The sequence below is a fragment of the Pectinophora gossypiella genome, chromosome 25 (assembly GCF_024362695.1).
Source record: "Pectinophora gossypiella chromosome 25, ilPecGoss1.1, whole genome shotgun sequence".
Taxonomy (NCBI): Eukaryota; Metazoa; Arthropoda; class Insecta; order Lepidoptera; family Gelechiidae; genus Pectinophora; species Pectinophora gossypiella.
Genome location: NC_065428.1, coordinates 1,016,576 through 1,039,552, shown reverse-complemented (window position 1 = coordinate 1,039,552; position 22,977 = coordinate 1,016,576). Strand labels below are relative to the sequence as shown.

General features: G+C 38.7%; 1 protein-coding gene across 1 annotated transcript in view; it reads left to right on the top strand.

Annotated features, from left to right (window-relative positions):
• Window positions 1–22,977, top strand: part of LOC126378227 (protein stum) — a 64,868-nt gene extending 41,891 nt beyond the window's left edge. Inside the window, exons 4-10 of the mRNA XM_050026451.1 lie at window positions 3,603–3,904; window positions 8,858–9,086; window positions 12,326–12,458; window positions 21,559–21,685; window positions 22,139–22,219; window positions 22,376–22,489; window positions 22,707–22,977. Coding sequence (XP_049882408.1) covers window positions 3,603–3,904; window positions 8,858–9,086; window positions 12,326–12,458; window positions 21,559–21,685; window positions 22,139–22,219; window positions 22,376–22,489; window positions 22,707–22,795 — 1,075 coding nt within the window. The 3' untranslated portion in view covers window positions 22,796–22,977. The remainder of the gene's footprint in view (window positions 1–3,602; window positions 3,905–8,857; window positions 9,087–12,325; window positions 12,459–21,558; window positions 21,686–22,138; window positions 22,220–22,375; window positions 22,490–22,706) is intronic.

The window sequence follows — 22,977 nt, the reverse complement described above, 5'->3', positions numbered from 1 at the left end:
TCTTAAATGGACGTAAATGCTAAGGAGAAAGGGGGAGAACGCGAGAATTGTGCCTCGCGTTCGCGTGCCACTTATTAAGGAAGGGTTGATCAGCTGTTCCATGCAATTCAACTATGTTTCATCAATCCATGTTGGGACTTCGTATCAAAACTAGCAGCAAAATCTTCATGTGTTTACTTGTAGCTCTGTCCATCTCTGTAGGATCACAGGCGTGAAGCAATGTATGTACGGTTGCTAGCATTATACGCATACACTTAAGTACCCTATCACATTAACTTTAATGACAAATTGACAAAAAGTTTCACAAAATGCCAGACATGTTAAAACGACATGGTGCTAAAGTTGGAGGATAGTTCTTCGAACTCCGGAAATTAATACCATTACCGTTAATGCAAAAACATCCTCGAATCTTTGGTCGTTTTGCGAATATCCAGTTGGAACTTATGTAACTTGGCAACATCTAAGTAATATCTACCTGGATATTTTCAAAAGGACGAAAGATTCTAGAATATTTTTGCGGTCACGGTAATGATGTTGACTTCCGATGCTCGAAGAGCTATTGTTCGTGGTTATGAAAAGATTTGTCAATTAAAACACGTAATACCGGGTTGTCACCGCGTTAAAATCAGGAATATGAGATCACTTGCAATATCGGGAGTCTCATATCCCTGATTTTAACGCGGTAAGAACCCGGTATTATGTGTTATAATTACGATCTTCTATCGTGTGGGCTGTGATGTGGATTACCAACCAACCCTGGCGTCACGTCAGAGTTATTATTGAGCCGCCAAAAGCCCATGACATGGCTCATGTCACTATGTACTTACATCGTAAACGGGACCAACGGCTTAACGTGCCTTTCGAAGCACGGATCATCTTACTTTTCGGACAATCGGGTGATTTTTGTAATATGTCCCCACCGGGATTCGAACTCGGACCTCCGAATTGATAATGATAATAGAGGAGCTCGGTGGCGCAGCGGTAAACGCGCTCGGTCTGCGATTGTTGAAGTTAAGCAACTTTCGCAAAGGCCGGTCATAGGATGGGTGACCACAAAAAAAAGTTTTCATCTCGAGCTCCTCCGTGCTTCGGAAGGCACGTTAAGCCGTTGGTCCCGGCTGCAATAGCAGTCGTTAATAACCTTCAATCCGCACTGGGCCCGCGTGATGGTTTAAGGTCCGATCTCCCTATCCATCCATAGGGAAGGCCCGTGCCCCAGCAGTGGGGACGTTAATGGGCTAATGATGAATAACCGCGTAAAAACAATGTAAAAAAAGTTGTTTCCCAAAATTCTAGATACCGGGGCCAATCTACGTTGTTAAGGTACCTGATCGAACCACGGAATAGAAGAAAGATGTTGGAAGGGCCAAGTGAGCGCGGAACGCGCGCCATACAAGTATGAGCAAATAGTTCTTACTTCAACTTTGCACTCCACTCGTCCGCAAACTTTACGACACACAGAGCTCCGCGATAGTATATTAAAAGGTCGTCTTGTGCATTATAGTCTGCAAGGCAAAAAATCCAATATCGACTATCACGCAAGGAGATCCTTCCTTATCACAAAAAAGCCAAAAACTCGGCTATTTATCAAAAAAATACTTTTGTATGCAGTATCTTACGAAATGTAATTCTTCTTCTTCTCTCGTGTGGGTTGTGAGGTGGATTACCAACTCCATCAACCCTGGTGTCAGGGTTACTATTGAGCCGCCAAAGACCCCTGATATGACTCATGTAACGACTACTTACTTACATCAGTAAGTAAGGAGTATGGAAAGCTTAACGTGCCTTCCGATGGATGGCTCATCTTACTTTCGGACAGTCAGGTAATCAGCCGGGATTCAAACCCAAAGTAATGATAAATTTGCAGCCTATCATATAAAATATACCTTGTCGGTAAAGTGGCTATGGAATTTGAGAAGCAGTAGAGCTATCGTGGTTATTTGTTTGCAGGAGTAGGAGTAAAAGAGAGTGGGGTTGAACAGGCGACAGCGGTTCTCATACAAAATGCGCGTTAGGGCCTTTCCATCCACTTTCTTCTATTCCGTGGTTCCAACAGCTTGCATGACCCGCCGTAGTTTACTCAGTTTACGCTACACAAATTAACGAAACACGCTAACGGCTTAAAAATCTTAAATGACAAATTAATCACTACCTAACCTACCATCTAAGCAATAGGCTTGTGATCGGAATTAGCTGTTTAGCGGTAAGCTGAAAGCTCATTAGGATACTTGCGAAACGCAACTACGCGCTGTCAGAATTTAAAATTTTGTGAATTGTAATCACTATCATAAATCACATAAGGGCAATTTGAACTTTATTTTGAAAAATTCGGCGCATGCTTTCGAACAATTTATCAAAATAAGACAAAACTCGACCAGGGGGGTTAAAATGGCACCATCGAAGCAATTCATCTAAGAAAGCACTATTGCTATTTGACATTTGTTTGCATTGCGCACTTACGTTTATATGCGCAAATGTCAAATTGCAATATTACTTTCTTAGATGAATTGCGTCGATGTGGCCATTTTAACGCCCCTTGTCTGTTCTGTGATACTGTTTATAATTCCTCACAAAACTGAAAACGCTGATGGCGCCTACGATTCTGAAGTCTCTCTATTTGCTTTTAGCATCAAAAACAATTGTTCAAGTATGAATAATTTTGTATTAGAGTAGTACCATAGAATAAGCAATAATATACTACATATAGAACGGCAACTCTCCGCTCCCCAGAGGCTGAACTACTCGTAGGTTAACTTAGATGAGCACGCTCACCTAGCAAAATTATTAAAAAAAACCCCTTCCTAAAGTGGAGCAAATTGAAAAGCACGTATGCAAAAGCATGTCTGCGAATCCGATATTATTGTAAGCGAAGAAAACTGCAGGTAGGTGCGACATTTTAGTCACAAGAGTAGAAAGTTAACGTAGTGTGAAGTACAAACATTCACCAACTCACTGTATGACTATTCACTAACACTGTTGGCTCGACCATTATAGACGACGATTCGGCTCACCACCTATCACGTTGGTCTAACAGAAAGCTCGGTGAGGTGTGGGTAATCAGTCAATCTTGCGATGGATACCTCTGCCTAACCCAATTGGGAATACAGTCGTGAGCTTACGTTCATTACATCCTCACTACTCATAGAATCCCCTGATAACCAAGGGGGGTTCAAAAAGACGAAATAGAAACTACATCACTAATTATATAGTCGATTAATTCTTAAAAATATAAGTAATCCTCTCAAACGACGCCCGGAGCCGAGGTTCGCGCCTAAGTGGGCACCTTCAGGCCTGTTGTGAGGAGAGCCCTCAGTGTCGCCCAAGTAGATAGTTAAAAAAAACGGACTTTTTCGTAACAGGTAAAAATCAGTCGGGTATATTTTAATTGGGAAAAATTGAAGGGAAGAGAGGAAGGGGTAGACCTAGGAGAACATTTATGAAACAAATAAAAGAAAAGGTGCAGGTCGTGTCGTATCAGGAGGTGAAGGATTTGGCGGGAAGAAGAGAGGAATGGCGATTACTCCACCGACAAGAGCGCAACTCTTAAATAAAGAGAGAGAGAGAGATATTTTAATAATTATTTTTCAAATTTACCTCCACAGATTCCCCCAAAGTACGAGCACAACGCCAAAGCCCCCAGCTCGACAGAAGAAGGAGCATAAAGAAGACTCCAAACCCGATGACAGTAAGGAAACCACTCCGGATCAGAAACCACCAAACCTTTGCCAACGCCTCATGGGCAAATGTAAGAAGTGCTGCGCCTGCTGCGTCAAGAACGAAGAAGATGAAGAAGACATGGAGAAGACACAGAAGGAAGAGAAGAAAGGAATTATGAGTAGACTGAATTGTTGTAAGAAGAAGGAAAAAGAACAAAGAGACGCTGAAATGGCTGCAGGCAAAGTAAGTGGAAATCAACACATAAATTCACGTCTATTTCCTATCGGGGTAAGCAGAGCCTATGAAATTCCATTTGCTTCGATCCTGACACACTACAATATAGAATAGAAATTCTCTCACTTCCTCCACTTTTATCAGTCGTTTCATACACTCACGCCGGTTCAGAGCAGATCGTACTAAACCTTTTCTGAAGCCATAAAAAAAATCAACATACATACATAAACAGCTTATACAGGGTGGCCCAGAAGTTCAGGTTCAAAATGAAAAATTAGATAGAGGGGCTCATTAGCTAACAGAAACACCCCCATGTATGTTCAGCAATTATTTACGGTTTAGGAGATATGACCCATTTTGTACCTTTTTCTAGATTTTCTACCTTACTTCAGAAATAATCATTTTGTCGCTATCCCTTTCTTAATAATTATTTTATTTTAATTCACAACTATGCCTAAGGCTGTGTACCGCTCAATCAAAGATAAATCAAAGTCAAATCAAGTATAAAAAAAAAGTTATCGGAAGTCAAAGTGAGAATTCGATCAAAATTGTTAGAGTTGTTAAAACTTCGCCGAAGAATAATAAACACATGAGATTGTCATGGACCCTGAAAGTATTTCTAGAAACTGCTCCATTTAATAGGCTTTTAGAAACATCCAAAAACAGTACCCTTAATACGGGCAAAAAACTAAGTAATTAGCCCTCAAAGATTGCAAGACAGACAGATTTGAAGGAAAATTTGACATTCTCATACAATGTAGCTGCTTCTTTCTAACGTTGTTAAAGGTGCTCAAAGACAGATTTTATTTTAGTATCCAATAGTATCAATCACCAACAGTGTTTGGGGATAACTTTTTCCTTGAAATCTATGTACCTTCATTAAAATACGAATACCAAAAGTGACTGCAAGTTTTGTCTTCGGATTGTTGCTATGTCTACCCTGTTAGCAATTATAAGAGTGATTTTTATTTACTTTTAATTGAAAATGTGTCTTTGAGCACCTTTAACAACGTTAGAAAGAAGCAGCTACATTGTATGAGAATGTCAAATTTTCCTTCAAATCTGTCTCTCTTGCAATATTTGAGGTCAAATTACTTAGTTTTTTGCCCGTATTAAGGGTACTTTTTTTGGATGTTTCTAAAAGCCTATTAAATGGAGCAGTTTCTAGAAATACTTTCAGGGTTCATGACAATCTCATGTGTTTATTATTCTTCGGCGAAGTTTTAACAACTCTAACAATTTTGATCGAATTCTCACTTTGACTTCCGATAACTTTTTTTTTATACTTGATTTGACTTTGATTTATCTTTGATTGAGCGGTACACAGCTTTAGGCAAAGTTGTGAAGTAAAATAAAATAATTATTAAGAAAGGGATAGCGACACAATGATTATTTCTGATGTAAAAGGTACAAAATGGGTCATATCTCCTAAACCGTAAATAATTGCTGAACATACATGGGGGTGTTTCTGGTAGCTAATGAGCCCCTCTATCTAATTTTTCATTTTGAACCTGAACTTCTGGGCCACCCTGTATACGTCCCACTGCTGGGCACAGGCCTCCCCTCAAAAAAAATCAAACAATTTTTATTTTAATTGTCTCCGGGGTCTAGTGGTTAGATCATTGGGCTCATGATCTGAAGGTCCGGGTTCGATTCCCCGGGGTCATTGTTGAAATCACTTCGTAAGATTGTCCTTTTGTCCGGTCCACATTTGTCCGGCTAAGTAATTAAGTTAGCGCGACTATTATAGACGGCGATACGGCTCACCACTCACTACCTATCACGTTGGTCTAACAGAAAACTCGGTAGTGTCTGGGTACTTAGTTCATTTTGCGATGGATGTATCTCTAACTACCCCAATTGGGATATAGTCGTGAGATGCGTTATGTTTATATATGTTTGATAAAAGTGTACCTCATGACCATTTTGTTATATTATTATAAATAAATATTATAACAATGAAATAAGTACACTAAACAAATAATAAGCAAGACCTTTATAAATGGTAATTATATAAATGTAATTATATACCAGTTACAGCACTAATTACCAACTATAAAAAAATATGGAAATTATACTCCCACCTACGATAAGAAAGTACTTACATCTCTAAATATAGAGTGCTCCACTTTTTAAAAATAGTGTTGTGCGTGTGTTAAGTCAAATCGACCGATTAATAAAAATACAATAAGAAAGTAGCAACAATTTTATTTCTTGAACATTTTTAATTTAGTTTAAACATAACATAAGCTGACGACTTTATCCCAATGGGGCAGTTAGAGGTACATCCATCGCAAGATGAACTAAGTACCCACACCTCACCAAATATATAAACCATATATATATATGGTTTATATATTTATGTATAATATATATATGTAGTTAAATGTACTTATTTTATGTAGGTTGTTCTTTTAATTATTTATTTTGTTAGAATGCACTAACCCGCTATTATTATACTTGTACAAAATTTTCCTGTACCCAAAGGTTGCCTGGAAGAAATTGCTGCATGAGCAATAAGGCCGCCTGTTGTGCTTTTCTGTATATGTTGTCCTTATCTCTGTATTTTGTGTCCATTGTGCTCAATAAAGTATTTTATCTATCTATCTATCTCACCGAGCTTGCTGTTAGACCAACGTGATAAATGGTGAGCCGTATCGCCGTTTAAGGCCGGGAAGAGCGGTGATGTGCGGATTTGACCAGTCACAGCGTTCGAGAGAGCGAAAAACGAAGACGCTCTGTCACTCTCTCCCTCACGGTGATTGGTCGATTCCTGCACATCTCCGCGTCAATGGAAAAACAGCCTAATGGTCGAGCCAACTGTGTTGGTGAAATGATGACGACACAAGAACCACATAGACCACCGTGGTACTGATTCCAGTACACACCATCTAAGTTTAAGTTATACCTGTCATTTTCTTATCCGCCGAAAAGGAAAGGGACGGGTAATCGACAGGCATACAATTTATGGGACACACGTTTTTAGGCAGAAGTTTAAAAAGCCCTCCCAAAATTTTACATTGGCTAAAAACCTAATATAATTAAGTTGACAGCACACGTCAAACGGGTTGCATATGATCAAGATGCCTTTTTTGTTCACCCGGGTTAATCATTCATTTTAAAATTAACAGTTGTCAATCATCCGTCCCTTTCCTTTTCGGCGGATAAGAAAATGACAGGTATAACTTAAAATAAAATTAGGATGTGTCTGCAGGAATCGGGGCCATTTTCTTTTTATTTTAAAATTAGAATTATTAATAGTCAATCATCCCTCCCTTTCCTTTTCGGCGGATAAAAAAATAAAATTAGGAGTTGTCTGCAGGAATCAGGGTCAATGACTGACTAGGGCCACTTGGCCAGGGTTGGTGAGGTTTGGTATTCCACCTCACAGCCCACACGATAAGAAGAAGACTTACTTAATATATTTTATATGAAAATGTATCTATTTTCTCCAAGGACAAACTTTCACGACAATGACCAGAAAGTGCCAAACAAGTTTATTTCCAAGGGCGTGATCTCGCGTGAGATACCGTCATTAGAACTTATAACACAAGTAATAATTATTTTTCCTTTTTTATCATAAACACGGGTAAATTAGCATTTGCTGGGTGCAAGTGAGGGTAAAGCATTCCATATTCTAAGTGGAACGAAGTAGTCGTATTTGTTATAAGCGTTTCTTGTAAATGGAAGTGAGAATAATAATTGTGTTGAAAGAAATATAAGGTAAGTACTTACAGTGGAGTCAATCATAAATCAGAATTATATATTCAACGTAATTATCATACAAACTTGTTGAAGGTCAATGTAACATTTTTGAAGTTTGAATTTACGTCCGTCGCAAGGTGTTATGGCTGAGGAGAAGAAATGACAAGAAACTGCAACAGCAACACATACCTATTTTAAATCAATGAGGGTTACATTACAAGTTATTTAATAACTAGAGGAACACATTTTAATACGTCATTTTTTTATTTAGGTATTAATTAATCTTATAATTTAAGCTTTTTTATATAAATTAGACTTCACATGAGTTTTAAACAATAAAAAGATGGATTCTTAACTAATTTCTAATTCGCCAGAGATAGGTCCGTTTTTGAAGATTTTTCCTTTTGTGGGGGTTTTTAGGTACATTTCAAATCAGAAACAGGGCAAATAAATATTTCGATCATATAAAAAACACTTTATCCTCGTAAAGCCGAGTTTGGATTTTAAAAGAACTGTCGGCGTTACGACTATATTTTTTTTTCGATCTATATTTTTTTTGAGAAGAGGATCATAATCGGGTCTGTCTCTGGCAATTTAGAAGTGAAACCCTTCATTGACTCCACCAGTATTGTGTGTTTCAATGTCAATATAGCTGAAGAAAGAAAAACAAAGGCTTCTGGACAGGGAAGAAAAACAAAGAAGGAAAGAAAAACAAAGAATACAACAAATAATACTGGTCTTCTATCGTGTGGGTTGTAAGGTAAATTGCCAACCTCATCAACCCTGGTGTCAGGGTTACTATTGAGCCGCCAAGGGCTCCTGACATTACTTACATCACGACTATTTACTTACTTACATCAGTAAATAGTAACCGGGACCAACGGCTTAACGTACCTTCCGAAGCACGAATCATCTTACTATCGGACAATCAGGTGATCAGCCTGTAATATCCTAACCAAACTAGAGACCACAAAGTATTTTTTTGCAACATATCCCCACCGGGAATCGCATCCGGGACCTCCAGATCGTGGGCCCAACGCTCAACTCCTGGACCACGGACGTCGTTTTCAATATGATATGCTCGACTTCAGTTAAGTCCTCAAGTCGAGGACGTAAATGTCAACTTGAAATGCGCACTCAGCTGTGACCCAGTGGAGGAAGATTCGAGTTAACATCTGAAAGTATCTGAACTGTTTAATATCTTTTGTGTTTTCTAATTAACTTAATCTTAGCACTAAAACCCAATTCCCTTTCCAGGCAGCCTCAATAGAGTTCGAGAGTGAAACGAAACGCAAACGCAAGCTCCGTGACGTAATGTGTGGGTGTTGCGGGCGCAAGCGGCGCGTGAGTGACGTGTGGCCCACGCCGCGAGTGGGTGACGTCACCGGTGACGTCACGGCGCCCGCCATTGTGGATACGGATACCGGGTGCTGTGGACGCGGGAAGAGGAAGAGGAGGGATAGTATACTCAGTGATCAACAACCGAATACGTAAGTTGATGCTGTCTCTTTCTGTTTCCTAATTATTTACCTGTCTCTCTCGTCTCTTCGGATCACGAACAAAATGTAAAAATGTCTATGGTTTTAGTTACTATAAAAAAGGTATTGTCATAGACAAAGATAGAGACTTCCTTCTTAGCATCAAAAATAGATATTAATATTTTCTTGTGTTAAAAAGTACAGAAAAAAATACAGTGATTTATAAAACTTTAATAGTAACATTAAAAGTGTAAAACGTGTAAATACGTGAAAAACAATAAACCTTTCAAATATTACTTTATGTGGTCGTTCAATTAGAATACCAGCACACCACTCAACAATTAAACCGAGAACGCCACATCGTCTTTATAAAAAAAGTCACTGACAGAAGAATGTGTAAGGATAATCGAGATAAGTAGTGGAACTCTTCCATAATGGACCACCTTCCTGGAGTAGGTAAGCTCCATAGCTCCATACCTGTTAGGATTAGGGTGTGATGTTCCTAGTGACTGTAGATGGCTGGTTGTCTAAGGATGAGACTGACAGATGAAAACGTCCAGAAACTCACTGAATTCAATTTAAATTCGTACAAACAGTAGTAGTAGTAGTTCTTGTCCTCGTGGAAGATCAAAGTCAAGAGCATACCTATCTTAATTTAAAAAAAAAAAAACAGTAGGATACAGTTGTTCAATAGACCTTTTTTTTTTTGTTTTGGTTTTCCCCGAAGGGTAAGGCAAAGGGAACTATGCCCATACAGCCATGTCTTACGTATTTTTTTTCTTGATGATTGATGAAATGATGAAAGATGATGATGATGAAACCTAAGCCCCCACCCTCGGAGTAGACTCCTACTCCGAACCCCAAACGAATTAACTCAAAAGTCCGCATAAACTTTCGAGTTATGAAGCGGCTTCCTAGCAAGAAGCGAAAATAGGCAGATACACTTTGTTTATTGAATACTCCGATATAATAACACTCGCGAATGTCTTCCGACTAACTTAATGCGATCATTAACTACAAAACACCACTTCGTATTAATTATTTAGATTATTCAATGAAGAAAGCAACTGTCCCGTTCCCGTCTCCCGCAAAAAAGCCTGTTCAATAGACCACAAGATCGGAAGTGACGCGAAAAATGTTGTCATAGTAATAAGAATATAAAGGGTTTAGCGAGGTAAGGAAGACGAAATGGCCCCCACGGCCCATGACGGAATTATCATTTGTACTGGTATTGGCACTCTAAAAGAATACGAAATGTAAGGTCGTTGACCCCTGACCTTGACCTGTCTTTGAGATATTCGAGAAAGTTCGTACGCGCGCCGAGTTTTTTCAATTTTTTTTTCCGAAGAACTATAAAAGCTAGAAGGATGGAACCAATTGCGTATAATTAGGGATACTTTGAAAAATATTCTGTATTTTTTTCAGAGTTCTGGTGAAATGACAACTGTGCAAAATAATTAAACAAAATATAAAAATATTTTTTTAGTACTGTTCTGTTATGTCTACCGCGCCAAAAAAAAAATATAATACTCTTTGATTTATATACTTACACCACACAAAAACTGATCAAAATCAAAGAGGCGCTTCTTGAGTAAATATGAATTTACTTAGTGTGCGTACGGCTGGTAGGAACTAATTAAAGAGGTCGTTTTTAGATTAATTATTATAATTACATGTCAAACATAATTTTAATCATCATCATGTCTATTTTCATTTATTACAACATTGATTGCATCATTTGAAAATATTTTCGACAGAATTTCAGCAGGACGTAAAATGCGAGATAGATATCTCTCATGAGCTAAGTAATATAATTATTACACTTGCGACATATGAAAATCGACTTGCGAAAATCGTATTCTGAGCAAAAGAAAACCCATTTATGCAAACCCTTTTCAATCTGTACTACGAACGGGTTTATAGTTGATTTTGCTGGGCCACGATTTCGACGTAATAGAGTTTTAAGTATAGCATCCTGTAACACTTTCTTCATAATAGTGGCATCATTTTCCGTACCATAAATTGGCCCCATTTAGGCCATCTTTTGCCCAGAATACGATTTTCGCAAGTCGATTTTCATATGTCGCAAGTGTAATAATTATATTATTTAGCTCATGCGAGATATCTATCTCGCATTTTACGTCCTGCTGAAATTCTGTCGAAAATATTTTCAAATGATGCAATCAATGTTGTAATAAATGAAAATAGTCATGATGATGATTAAAATTATGTTTAACATGTAATTATAATAATTAATCTAAAAACGACCTCTTTAATTAGTTCCTACCAGCCGTACGCACACTAAGTAAATTCATAATTACTCAAGAAGCGCCTCTTTGATTTTGATCAGTTTTTGTGTGGTGTAAGTATATAAATCAAAGAGTATTATATTTTTTTTTTTTGGCGCGGTAGACATAATAGAACAGTACTAAAAAAATATATTCATATTTTGTTTAATTATTTTGCGCAGTTGTCGTTTCACCAGAACTCTGAAAAAAATACAGAATATTTTTCAAAGTATCCCTAATTATACGCAATTGGTTCCATCCTTCTAGCTTTTATAGTTTTTCGGAAAAAAAAAATTAAAAAAACTGGGCGCGCGTACGAATTTTCTCGAATATCTCAAAGACAGGTCAAGGTCAGGGGTCAACGACCTTACATTTCGTATTCTTTTAGAGTGCCAATACCAGTACAAATGATAATTCCGTCATGGGCCGTGGGGGCCATTTCGTCTTCCTTACCTAGCTATTATACCCTTTAATGTTGCCAACAATACCTTTCCTCTCCGATTGAGAGCACCAGCTAGTCCTTACATGGAATGTTACAACGCGAACTTCTGATACCCGAAGTCACTCCCATTACTATAACTGAAATGATGACGTAGACGTGATATGTCATAGAAATCTTTGAGTTATGTATGTTACGTATGTTATAACTGGACATTTGAAAAAAGAACAAAGATTCTTGGATATTTTTGCGTTAACGGTAATACTTGAATTGAGTGACTTCTGGGGGGTTAAAAAGGCCATATCAAAGCAATTCATCTAAAAAAGCAATATTACGATTTGACATTTGTGCTTATTAAAAGTAAGTGCGCAATGCAAAAAAATGTCAACTAGCAATATTGCTTTTTTGGGTGAATTGCTTCGATGTCGCGTTTTTAACAGCCCTGGTGTTTGCAGATCTACTCAGATAAGCAAAGCTTTTCGTCGTCTCTTCAACTAATCTGTCTACCATTGTTCTTTCAACAGCTGCTGTAACAACCGTCTATTCAACTGGATGCGAGGTTGCTGTCGCCGGCAGCAGTCGGAGCAGATCTCCGCCAGTCGACGGCAGAGTCTCTTCTCCAAGAACAAGAGTCTTTCTCCCACGCTGCCACCTGAGGTAAGACCAGGGTCTAACCATGAACTCTTACAGAAATCATTTATGGAGTGTATAATTCCCCTGATGCTTGAAGTCAAGTAACCATGAGAGAAATACATACCTCTAAATTCCTCTAAAACATGGTTACGAACTAATAAGAAGACTATACATTGTCTGAGGTTTACGCCGTTATTATTATAATAAAAACACATAATACCGGGTTCTTACCTTATGATAAAGCCTTGACTACTTGTGGATTAGGGTCTGCAGATAGAAAATGTGTGTATGTGTGTTTGTATGTGAGTGAATGCGTGCGTGTGTGTGTGTGTGTGTGTGTGTTTGTTTTTTTTTACCTTTGGGTTTGCTCTTGGCCCCATTCTTGCCGGAAGGCATTGACGAGGCCTAAAATGGAACGAGCTCGCCCAGAAGGTACCTGTTCACTCAGGCCTTGAAAGTACTCGGGTCAGAAGACGGCAGAGAATTCCACTCTTTGTGTGTGTGTGTAATTATCGAACAAGATATAGATACTATTGACAATCTTGATATTGGTTAGCTATTAGACTTTCTCGATGATCTTCAAAAATTCAAATAACTATATCTTTTTTCAGTAGGTAACATAGATACACTTTCACTCGTCAATTTTTACATAACGAACGTCTCATCCACCTAAAACTACTGCAGCTTCTCACAACCTTCTCAATCGACAACACTAAGTAATTAGTCGGAAAACTAAACCTGCCGACTACCGCAGTCGTTGAACTAATGTTGGCATTACCTGCTGTTTTATACCTGATTAGACATGAAAATCCGATTAATTATTATGCCGAAACTTGTATTAGAGTTCATTTATATTTCTGTAATAGAAATGCATTGTTTCCTGTTAAAAACGTGTTATGAGTGGAATAGAAACTACGCTAAAGCTATGCGCTTAGAGGAGCTACGTTCACTTTAGTGTGTTTAATCCATAAGCCGTCAAGCCGTTAAGGCGTAGACAGTTTTCGGATAAGTACTTATGTAAAAAAAAAATACAAACTCTTATTTTGTACCTCTTAAAATAGTTTATTTTCTCGAAAAAGTTTTACATACTTAATAGAAGAAAAGAAAACATATTTTCTTCATTAATTTAAAATTCGGCGCGAAAACTGTCCGTCACGTGACATTTGCCCAGTGACGTCACATTTCAATAAGCAAAGAGACTGTCAAACAGTATGGCTTTTCGGCGGGAAACGGGAACGGGACAGTTGCTTTCTTCATTGAGTAATCTAAATAATTAATACGAAGTGGTGTTTTGTGGTTAATGATCGCATTAAGTTAGTCGGAAGACATTCGCGAGTGTTATTATATTGGAGTATTCAATAAACAAAGTGTATCTGCCTATTTTCGCTTCGTGCTGGGAAGCCGCTTCATAACTCAAAAGTTTATGCGGACTTTTGAGTTAATTCGTTTGGGGTTCGGAGTAGGAGTCTACTCCGAGGGTGGGGGCTTAGGTTTCATCATCATCTTTCATCATTTCATTAATCATCAAGAAAAAAATACGTCAGACATGGCTGTATGGGCATAGTTCCCTTTGCCTTACCCTTCGGGGAAAACCAAACCAAAAAAAAAAAACTGTCAAACAGTATATCGTGAAACCTGACAGGTTTTTTAGCGGGAAACGGGAACGGGACAGTTGCTTTCTTCATTGAATAATCTAAATAATTAATACGAAGTGGTGTTTTGTGGTTAATGATCGCATTAAGTTAGTCGGTAGACATTCGCGAGTGTTATTATATTGGAGTATTCAATAAACAAAGTGTATCTGCCTATTTTCGCTTCGTGCTAGGAAGCCGCTTCATAGCTCAAAAGTTTATGCGGACTTTTGAGTTAATTCGTTTGGGGTTCGGAGTAGGAGTCTACTCCGAGGGTGGGGGCTTAGGTTTCATCATCATCATTCATCACCTTTCACCATTTCATTAATCATCAAGAAAAAAAATACGTCAGATATGGCTGTATGGGCATAGTTCCCTTTGCCTTACCCTTCGGGGAAAACCAAACAAAAAAAAAAAAAAAGAAACCTGACAGATATTTTTTTGTTTATTTTATGATATGTGACGTCACACGAGGCTTTTTGGCGGGAGGCGGGAACGGGACAGTTGCTTTCTTCATTGAATAATCTAAATAATTAATACGAAGTGGTGTTTTGTGGTTAATGATCGCATTAAGTTAGTCGGAAGACATTCGCGAGTGTTATTATATTGGAGTATTCAATGAACAAAGTGTATCTGCCTATTTTCGCTTCGTGTCAGGAAGCCGCTTCATAACTCAAAAGTTTATGCGGACTTTTGAGTTAATTCGTTTGGGGTTCGGAGTAGGAGTCTACTCCGAGGGTGGGGGCTTAGGTTTCATCATCATCACCTTTCATCATTTCATTAATCATCAAGAAAAAAAATACGTCAGACATGGCTGTATGGGCATAGTTCCCTTTGCCTTACCCTTCGGGGAAAACCAAACCAAAAAAAAAAAAAAAAAAAAAAAAAAAAAGTGACGTCACACGAAGCTCAATCATGGCCGCCCGTGTGTCGCGTTTTATAATACACAGATAAAAAAATCGCATTCTTATTTTGTGAAAATAAAATATTAAAAAATGACCTTAATAAAAAAAACTATTGAATAATTATCGTTGCATGATTAACTACCATAATATCAAACATATTTCATATTTTATTGTTACAACTGTCAAGTAGCCAATTGTCTGTCTCGCACGTATGTACAGTCACGAGTACTAATATATAAACACTTTGAAACCATGTCACATTAACTTTTTTGACAAATTAAACCGTAAGTCTCATTAAATGTCAAATATGATAGTGCGATAGGGTTCTAAGTGGGTAAAGTGGGCTCATGACTGTACACGGTAAGGCGGTCATTGTTATATGGGGACACACGGTCAGTACGCGATTTTCCTTGTAACTTCCCTTCCGTTTTTAGTAAATTCGTTGTGTGATATTAAATGTCAAATCATCTTGCCTCTTCTGTCCACAAAAACTCTTAATAATTGTCTCCTTTCCCTTTCTCTTATGTGATAATACTACTGCTCTCAGGTGGGGAGGTGCTCGTCATAATCAAACAATTCAGCAATTCTCTTGAATAATGTTATATTTTCATAAACAATGTTAGCTCTCCAACTCTTCATAACAGATTACCGCAACCGAACAAAATTCCCGTCACCGCCTTTTTAAAAAGGCGGGAAAACGTTCCCGTTCGAAAAAGAAGAAATCAAAATAAAAACAAATGAAATAATATGCCAGTTCCAAATTAAAAATAATAAAGTCGTGACACAGATTCACGACTTTATTCCGTCTGTTATTAAGTTATATACCTAATCTAATAATAATTAAATAATAAAATAAACATTACGAACCCTAACACTTACTAGTACCAAACAACATATAAGTAACAACAAGTCATTATACGACTATAATTGGATTAAATATGAATATGTAGATAGTGAAATCTACTTTTTCAGTTGGCAGTGCCGTCGGTGGCTTTTTCTCTCTGTCACTCATTGATGTAATGTCAAAGAAAAGTGAAACATATTATTAACGCAAAGTACACTGAACGGGGTGCGTGTATGAAACGATTGATCAATGTGGAGGAAGAAGAGAAGTGCGACCTCCGTGGTCCAGTGGTTGAGCGTTGTGCTCACGAGCCGGTGGTCCCGGGTTCGATTCCCGGTGGGGTGGGGAGTTTGGTTAGGACCAGATTGTCCGAAAGTAAGATGATCCGTGCTTCGGAAGGCACGTTAAGCCTTTGGTCCCGGTTACTTACTGACGCAAGTTAGTAGTCGTTACATGAGCCTTTGGCGGCTCAATAGTAACCCTGACAAAAGGGTTGATGAGGTTGGTACTCCACTCCTAAAATTTCAGAAAAAATAACTGTGATTCAAAATGACAATGTTAACATCTCATAATAAAAATACGGTGTCCCATAAACTCATCGGCAGGTTTTCTGTACACCATAAAATTCTTGGCGTTTGTTTATTTCATTTTGTTTGCCTATTCCCCCTATACTTCAACAAACTCCTTAACAGTAAAAACTCCACACCATATGTAGGAACCTTGGTGCAAACAGCCAGACACATAACTTTCACATTCCTTACGGCTATTCAGAGGGCGTATACTTGCGTGTGTTGAATATAAGCCGGATTTACACATTTGCCAGTGTTGTAGGTAACAGGAACTGAGGTTTAAAGCTTTCTATTGATCGATTGCTCTCTCTCTCTTTATTTAAGAGAGCAGCTGCGCTCTTGTTGGTGGAGTAATCGCCATTCCTCTCTTCTTCCCGCCAAATCCTTCACCTCCTGATACGACACAACCTGCAGCTTCTCTTTGGCCACCTGATACGACACAATTCATTTATAACAAACATCATAGAAGGTAAAATTTAAGGGAAGAGAGGAAGGGGTAGATTTAGGAGAACATTTATGATCGATTGCTACTGAACGAAAAAATACCAGTGAATTTTACCAGTCGATAGGTATAAAGAACAGCTTCGGTCCATAAATTATATTAAATTATTCAAACGCTTCCTCTTTCCAATTTTCGGGGTCCTGTGCGTACTCCGGCCAGTCCCTCCGGCAAGCGTCCAAGTCATCACGCCATCTCTTTCGAGGTCTACCACAACGCCTTTACCCGTCATGAGGCACCCAATGCGTGACGATCCGTGCACACCGCTCAGGGTGCATGCGACAAACATATCCGGCCCAATCCCATTTGAGTCTGGCGGCTTTTCGTCGCACTGCTGGCCTTTGCCCAGCAGTGGTATCTTGTAGGCTAGATTAGATCAGATTATTCAAACGCTGCAAAAAGATAAACGTAATGCGTTATCACTAACGTTTTTCCGTTTCCACGCTAACCTTTAAGCACATTCCAGACACTTCATACAAGCAACCTCAGACACCATACATTGACGTTATCGTATACGCGCACCTGTGTGTATAACTATATTCTAGGGGGTCTAGAGTCTAGGGGGGTTGTCATCACTAATTTAAGAGCCACGCTCTTGTCCATATAGCATTATCCATGCTACTTTTTTAGGGAAAAATAGGGCAGTAGTTTCCCCTCTTGCCTTCCGCCCAAAATTCTCTTCTTCGCTCAAAATGTTCTTTTTTCTATACGTAGAAGTATTTTTTATTAGTCCCAGTCTGAGTTCGCCCAAGCATTCCTCTTCCGACTCTACTACTCACTTACTCACATATTCGTTTGTCTTCTTAAGTGTCCAAACTATCTCAGAAGAAACGTGCTAGACATAGGTAAATTTTCGGATCCAGCGAATACCAAAACAGCATTCTAACTCTCCCTTCTCCACTACCCCCAAACCAGCCACTGGTTATTCGACCTTAACGACATTTTCCACTAAACCATTGACCCTCATAATGTACCGTTCGACACGCAACGTGAAACCGACACTTGACTCATGAATTGACCATTTTTTTTGCGTGTAATTAAGGGCCAAATTTTGTATGAGTCAACCGTACGTCTTGAATGAAGTTCATGAAATTATAGGATAGATTTGCTGAATCATTTTAAGCTCTAAGATTGTTGCAGATAATGATGATTAAGTACGACAAAAAGTAAAATAATACACCCTATCGGAGAGGGAAAAATAACAACAACGGCCTTCGTGGTCCAGTGGTTTAAGCATTCGGCTCACGATCCGGAGGTCCCGGGTTCAAATCCCGGTGGGGACATACCACGAAAATCACTTTGTAATCCCTAGTTTGGGTAGTACATTTCAGGCTGATCACCTGATTGTCCAAAAGTAACATGATCCGTACCGATGCAAGTTAGTAGTCGTTACATGAGCCATGTCAGGGGCCTTTAGCGGTTCAATAGTAACCCTGACACAAGGGTTGATGGGGTTGGTAAATACAAAATACTACAGAATGCTTCTTTTTGGATTAGTGACAGACAAAATTAAAGTCCTTATCTGCCAACATGGCACCATTAAACTGGTATATGCTAAACTAATTTCTAAATCGAAAAACAAATTGTAAGTACTTACTTAAGTATATTAATAAGTTGAACCCGAAAATCCTTGAAACATGAAACAATTGTGACTTTGTACCGTTTAAACATATCATTAACTTTTGGTCTACACTATTATTATAGTTCACAACTACTCATTGCTAAACTAAGGAAAATTATAATGTGTTCAGAGTTTGTGACAAATGGCGCCCAATAAGGGACCACTAGCGTATTCGACGATAAAGCTTCAAATGATAGTATTTAAATAATCAAAATTGACAGCCAATACTCAACTCCATGATGCCAATCGAGATGGAATAAATCACGGGTTAGGTATAATAATTTTAGCCACACTTGATTTTATTGATTTACTAATTAATGATAAATTGAATAAACCACACGGTGAAAGGTTACCAGACAACTATAGATATACACTGGACTTTTGGAAGTCTTTTGGAAAATATATAACCTTTGGATGCCTTTCACGAAATTCATAGTACCTATCGGAGCTTCTATCTTTTTGCTTACTCTCGATATTACTTGAATATTTGAAAGCATAAAAGTATATACAGAAAACACTATATTAATTGAATATGGGAAAATATAAAAAACAAGCAAAATTAAGACCTGCAACGGCTGAGTGAGCTTCCTCTTTTTTTATAATCGTACTAGAAATTTATTTCTAGTAAATTGAAAAGAAAGCTAAGCTAGCTAGGCGCCCAGCAAGGGACTGAGAAATAAAATATATTTAGTTGTAGGTTATAGTGGTGAAAGTTTATGTTTTTCTCTATCAAGAGTCTATAATTATATCACTCCGTGGCGTGCGGTAATTTTTTCTTCCGGACGATGTAATCTGACACAACTGAAGCATTATAAAGCGTATTATAATGTTATGACGGTACTATTTAAAGAAATGGGTTACCCGCTCAGGGTCACAAGTTTACAATAACAATCGATGCTTTAAGTACAATGAATTGTTAGCCAGAGCTGTAGTTAGGGAGGTCTAGATTATGGCCAATTATTTTGTAATTTACTATGTTTGCGTAAAAAAATTACAAGTCGCATTTTTCTCAAACTTCAGGGTCTTAGAAGGACAAGGTTTCTTTATATTGCATATAAGTAAACATCCTGCCAAAAACGTAGAAACCTCACGTCCTTGATCACTAAGGGGTGAGCAGAGAAACTAATAATCAGAATAGGGCTATTTGCAGACACTTTTGTTACGAAGTACCAGAACGGATAAAATAATAATTATTACGAAGGTAAGGTAACATATATACATAAGCTTACACTTATTTCCCATAGGGTTAAGCAGATAACCGGCGTGCGTGTATGAAGCGATTGATGAATGTGGAGGAAGCAAGAGAAGTGTGTCACGCACGATCGAAGCAAATGGAATTCCATAGTCTCTGCTTACCCCGGTGGGAAATAGTCGTGAGTTTATATATGTATATATGTTAAGCAGAGACTAAAATTCACTTTTTTTATTCCTTTCTCCGCATTCAATCGTTTCGTACACGCACGTCGGTTCAGAATAGGCCGTAGATACCTTCTATAGTAAACATTTTTAATGGATATCCCTAATTTAGCCAATGTTAGCTCTTCTTGATAAGTAGGTGGGTATAATATTACTTTAAATATAAGTACTTATTTATCATCACAAAAATCACTTTGTGATCCCTAGTTTGGTTAGGACTTTACAGGCTGATCACCTGATTGTCCAAAAGTATAATGATCCGTGCTTCGGAAGCACGGTCCCGGTTACTACTTACTGATGTACTTAAGTATGTAGTCGTTACATGAGTCATGTCAGGGGCCTATGGCGGCTCAATAATAACCCTGAAACCAGGGTTAATGGGGTTGGTAATCCACCTCACAACCCACACGATAAAAAAAGAAGACTTATTTATCATAATAATCCTGAATACGTGTCTGGTTAAAATGATTAGCGAAAATGCACATTTCAATGACAAGTGATGGGTTCTACGCTAGTGTCAATCAGTTTGTATTGGAATATACAACGCTAAAATATTGCCTTTTGGAAATCAAACTTGACTATATAAAATTGTGAATAACTTATAGATAAATAAACATAAAACATACCTAGTTTAAGTCAAAATGCTTCCTATAATGGAGTCGGACCCTGCACCCTCCCCGCGACCCTCCCCGCGTCCTGTCCAGAGGAAGATCTTCATCAGTACTGACCTAATGAAGAAGGACACCGATATTGAGGAGGATATTGAGGTACACACTTGCGACAGTGTAAAATTATATTGTATGAATGCGTGAGTTACTTACATCATAAGACGCGTTCGAATCTCGTATCGGTTCTAAATAGCTAAAGTCGAATATGCAGGGTGTTAGTGGCATCGTAACGAAACTGAGGGATGATTCAGACAATTCTGAGTTGATATCAAGTGTAATTCTCCGTCGCAAAAGAATAGAACTGAAAATAATTTTAAAAAATACTAAAATTTTCATGACTATTCCGACAGGAAATTCCACTTGATATCGACTCAGAATCATAGTCTGAACTTGTGATGTTTTTTTAAGTTGTAATATTCATTTAAAAATTTATAAGTAACTAAGTAATAAGTAAAATAATACTTGTCACGAACTTAATCGCGAGGAATCCTACATACCCGAGAAATTCGAAGGTATGTGACGTAACGTGTAAATGGGTTATCCCTCTGAATTGGAAGGTCAGATTCACAGTCAAATCGTCATATTGGGATATTGCATGCGCAACAACGCTACAAGAAACGAACGCGCAACGCGCCACTCTACGCGTCACCTCTATATATAAATGCATCTTGTTCCCTCATTATTAAGTAAGATGACCTGTGCTTCGGAAGGGACGTCAAGCCGCTGGTCCCGGTTATTCCTTACGTACATCAGTAAGTAGTCATTACGTGAGTCATATCAGGGGCCTTTGGCGGCTCAATAATAACACCAGGGTTATACATTGTTTTAAGTTTACGCGGTTATTATCATTATTAAAGCAAACGCGGTAAGAACCCGTTATTATGTGCTTTAACACCAGGGTTGATGAGATTGGTAATCCACCTCACAACCCACACGATAGAAAAAGCCTTAAAACTGCTCTCTCCCCACAGGACACGCGCACAAAGCTGGACCCATCGTTGGTGGAGCACACGAGCATGATCCGCGGCGCCATTCCCGTGCTGCCCATAGCGCTGGCGTACTTCTGCCTCTTCTGCAACATCATTGTGCCTGGACTCGGTAACTACTATGCACTGTTTTCAACTTGTACTACCCCTAAAAAGACATAGCGTGATGATTCTTAATGCAGATGTTGAACGAGCTTCTATTATCTAAGAGCGCAAAATTTCATTAAAATCCGTCCACTTGTTTTTGCGTGATGCGCGAACAAACTCAGCCGGGTCTGCATGACAACCACGCCGCGCGCGGCACGAATTATACTGAGCGCTTCGACCAGTAAACGATACGAATGCTATCTACGTAGATGGACGTCAAACGGCTATTGGTCGAAGGCTTCGATATAATTTGCGCCTCGCGCGGCGCGGTTACCGTGCAGAGCCTACAGGAAAGAGAAATCAATAGTGAAAATACTTAGTGTCATTTCCCTTTAGCATAATTTAAACAGTAGCCCCAAAATCGTAGAAAATAATATATTTGTAAGGAAAGTCTAGTAACTTTCAATATTTGTTGCAGGTACGATATTCAGCGGGATGTTTTGCCTGTGCTTCGGTATACCGAGGTTTGGTATCCATGATGGAGCTAAATATAGGATAGGTAAACATCTATTCACTTATTTACCTCCTTTTGTACAGTTAATTTGAAATTTGCTCTTTTTCACAATGTGGTCATGTGGTTGTTTGGGGCTTCGTAAATAATAACATTGACTGTATGTAACATTACCTTTACAAATAAGAATTTGATTATATCCAGGTGCGTTTGTGATCAACCTACTGGTGGGATGCGGGCAGCTGTTCACGGTGCTCTTCTGCCTCGTGGGATGGGGATGGTCCATCTGGTGGGGCGTCATTATGGTCCGGACTGCGCGTGAGTATCTTTATCACTAATATTGCGGTCCCTACATAAAGATAGTCCAATGCTAGGCGACATTTACGATGGTCCCATGCTGGGCGCCAATAAAGATAGTCCCATGTTAGGTGCCATTAACGATGGTCCCATGCTGGGCGCCAATATAGTCCCATGCTAGGCACCATTAACGATGCACCATTATCATTAGCAAACTAACCAATCAGAATGTTTCCAGGTAAATACCGCAAACTGAAGGCGGAAGAGGCGCAGGCGCAAGAAGCGGAGGCGCCGCCCGTGACTGCTAACAACCACACGCGCGCCTAGCGCTACCTCGGCTCATACTATTGAAGCCCCGCGCTGATATAGCAGGGATTTGTTGCTAAAGAGGGTTGAATTGTCGTGCTTTGATTGAAGGATGTTAGAGAATTTTACTATAAATATATATTCCTATATTCCCCAATTGGTCAGAGGTACAGCCATCGCATGATGAACTCAATACCCGCGTT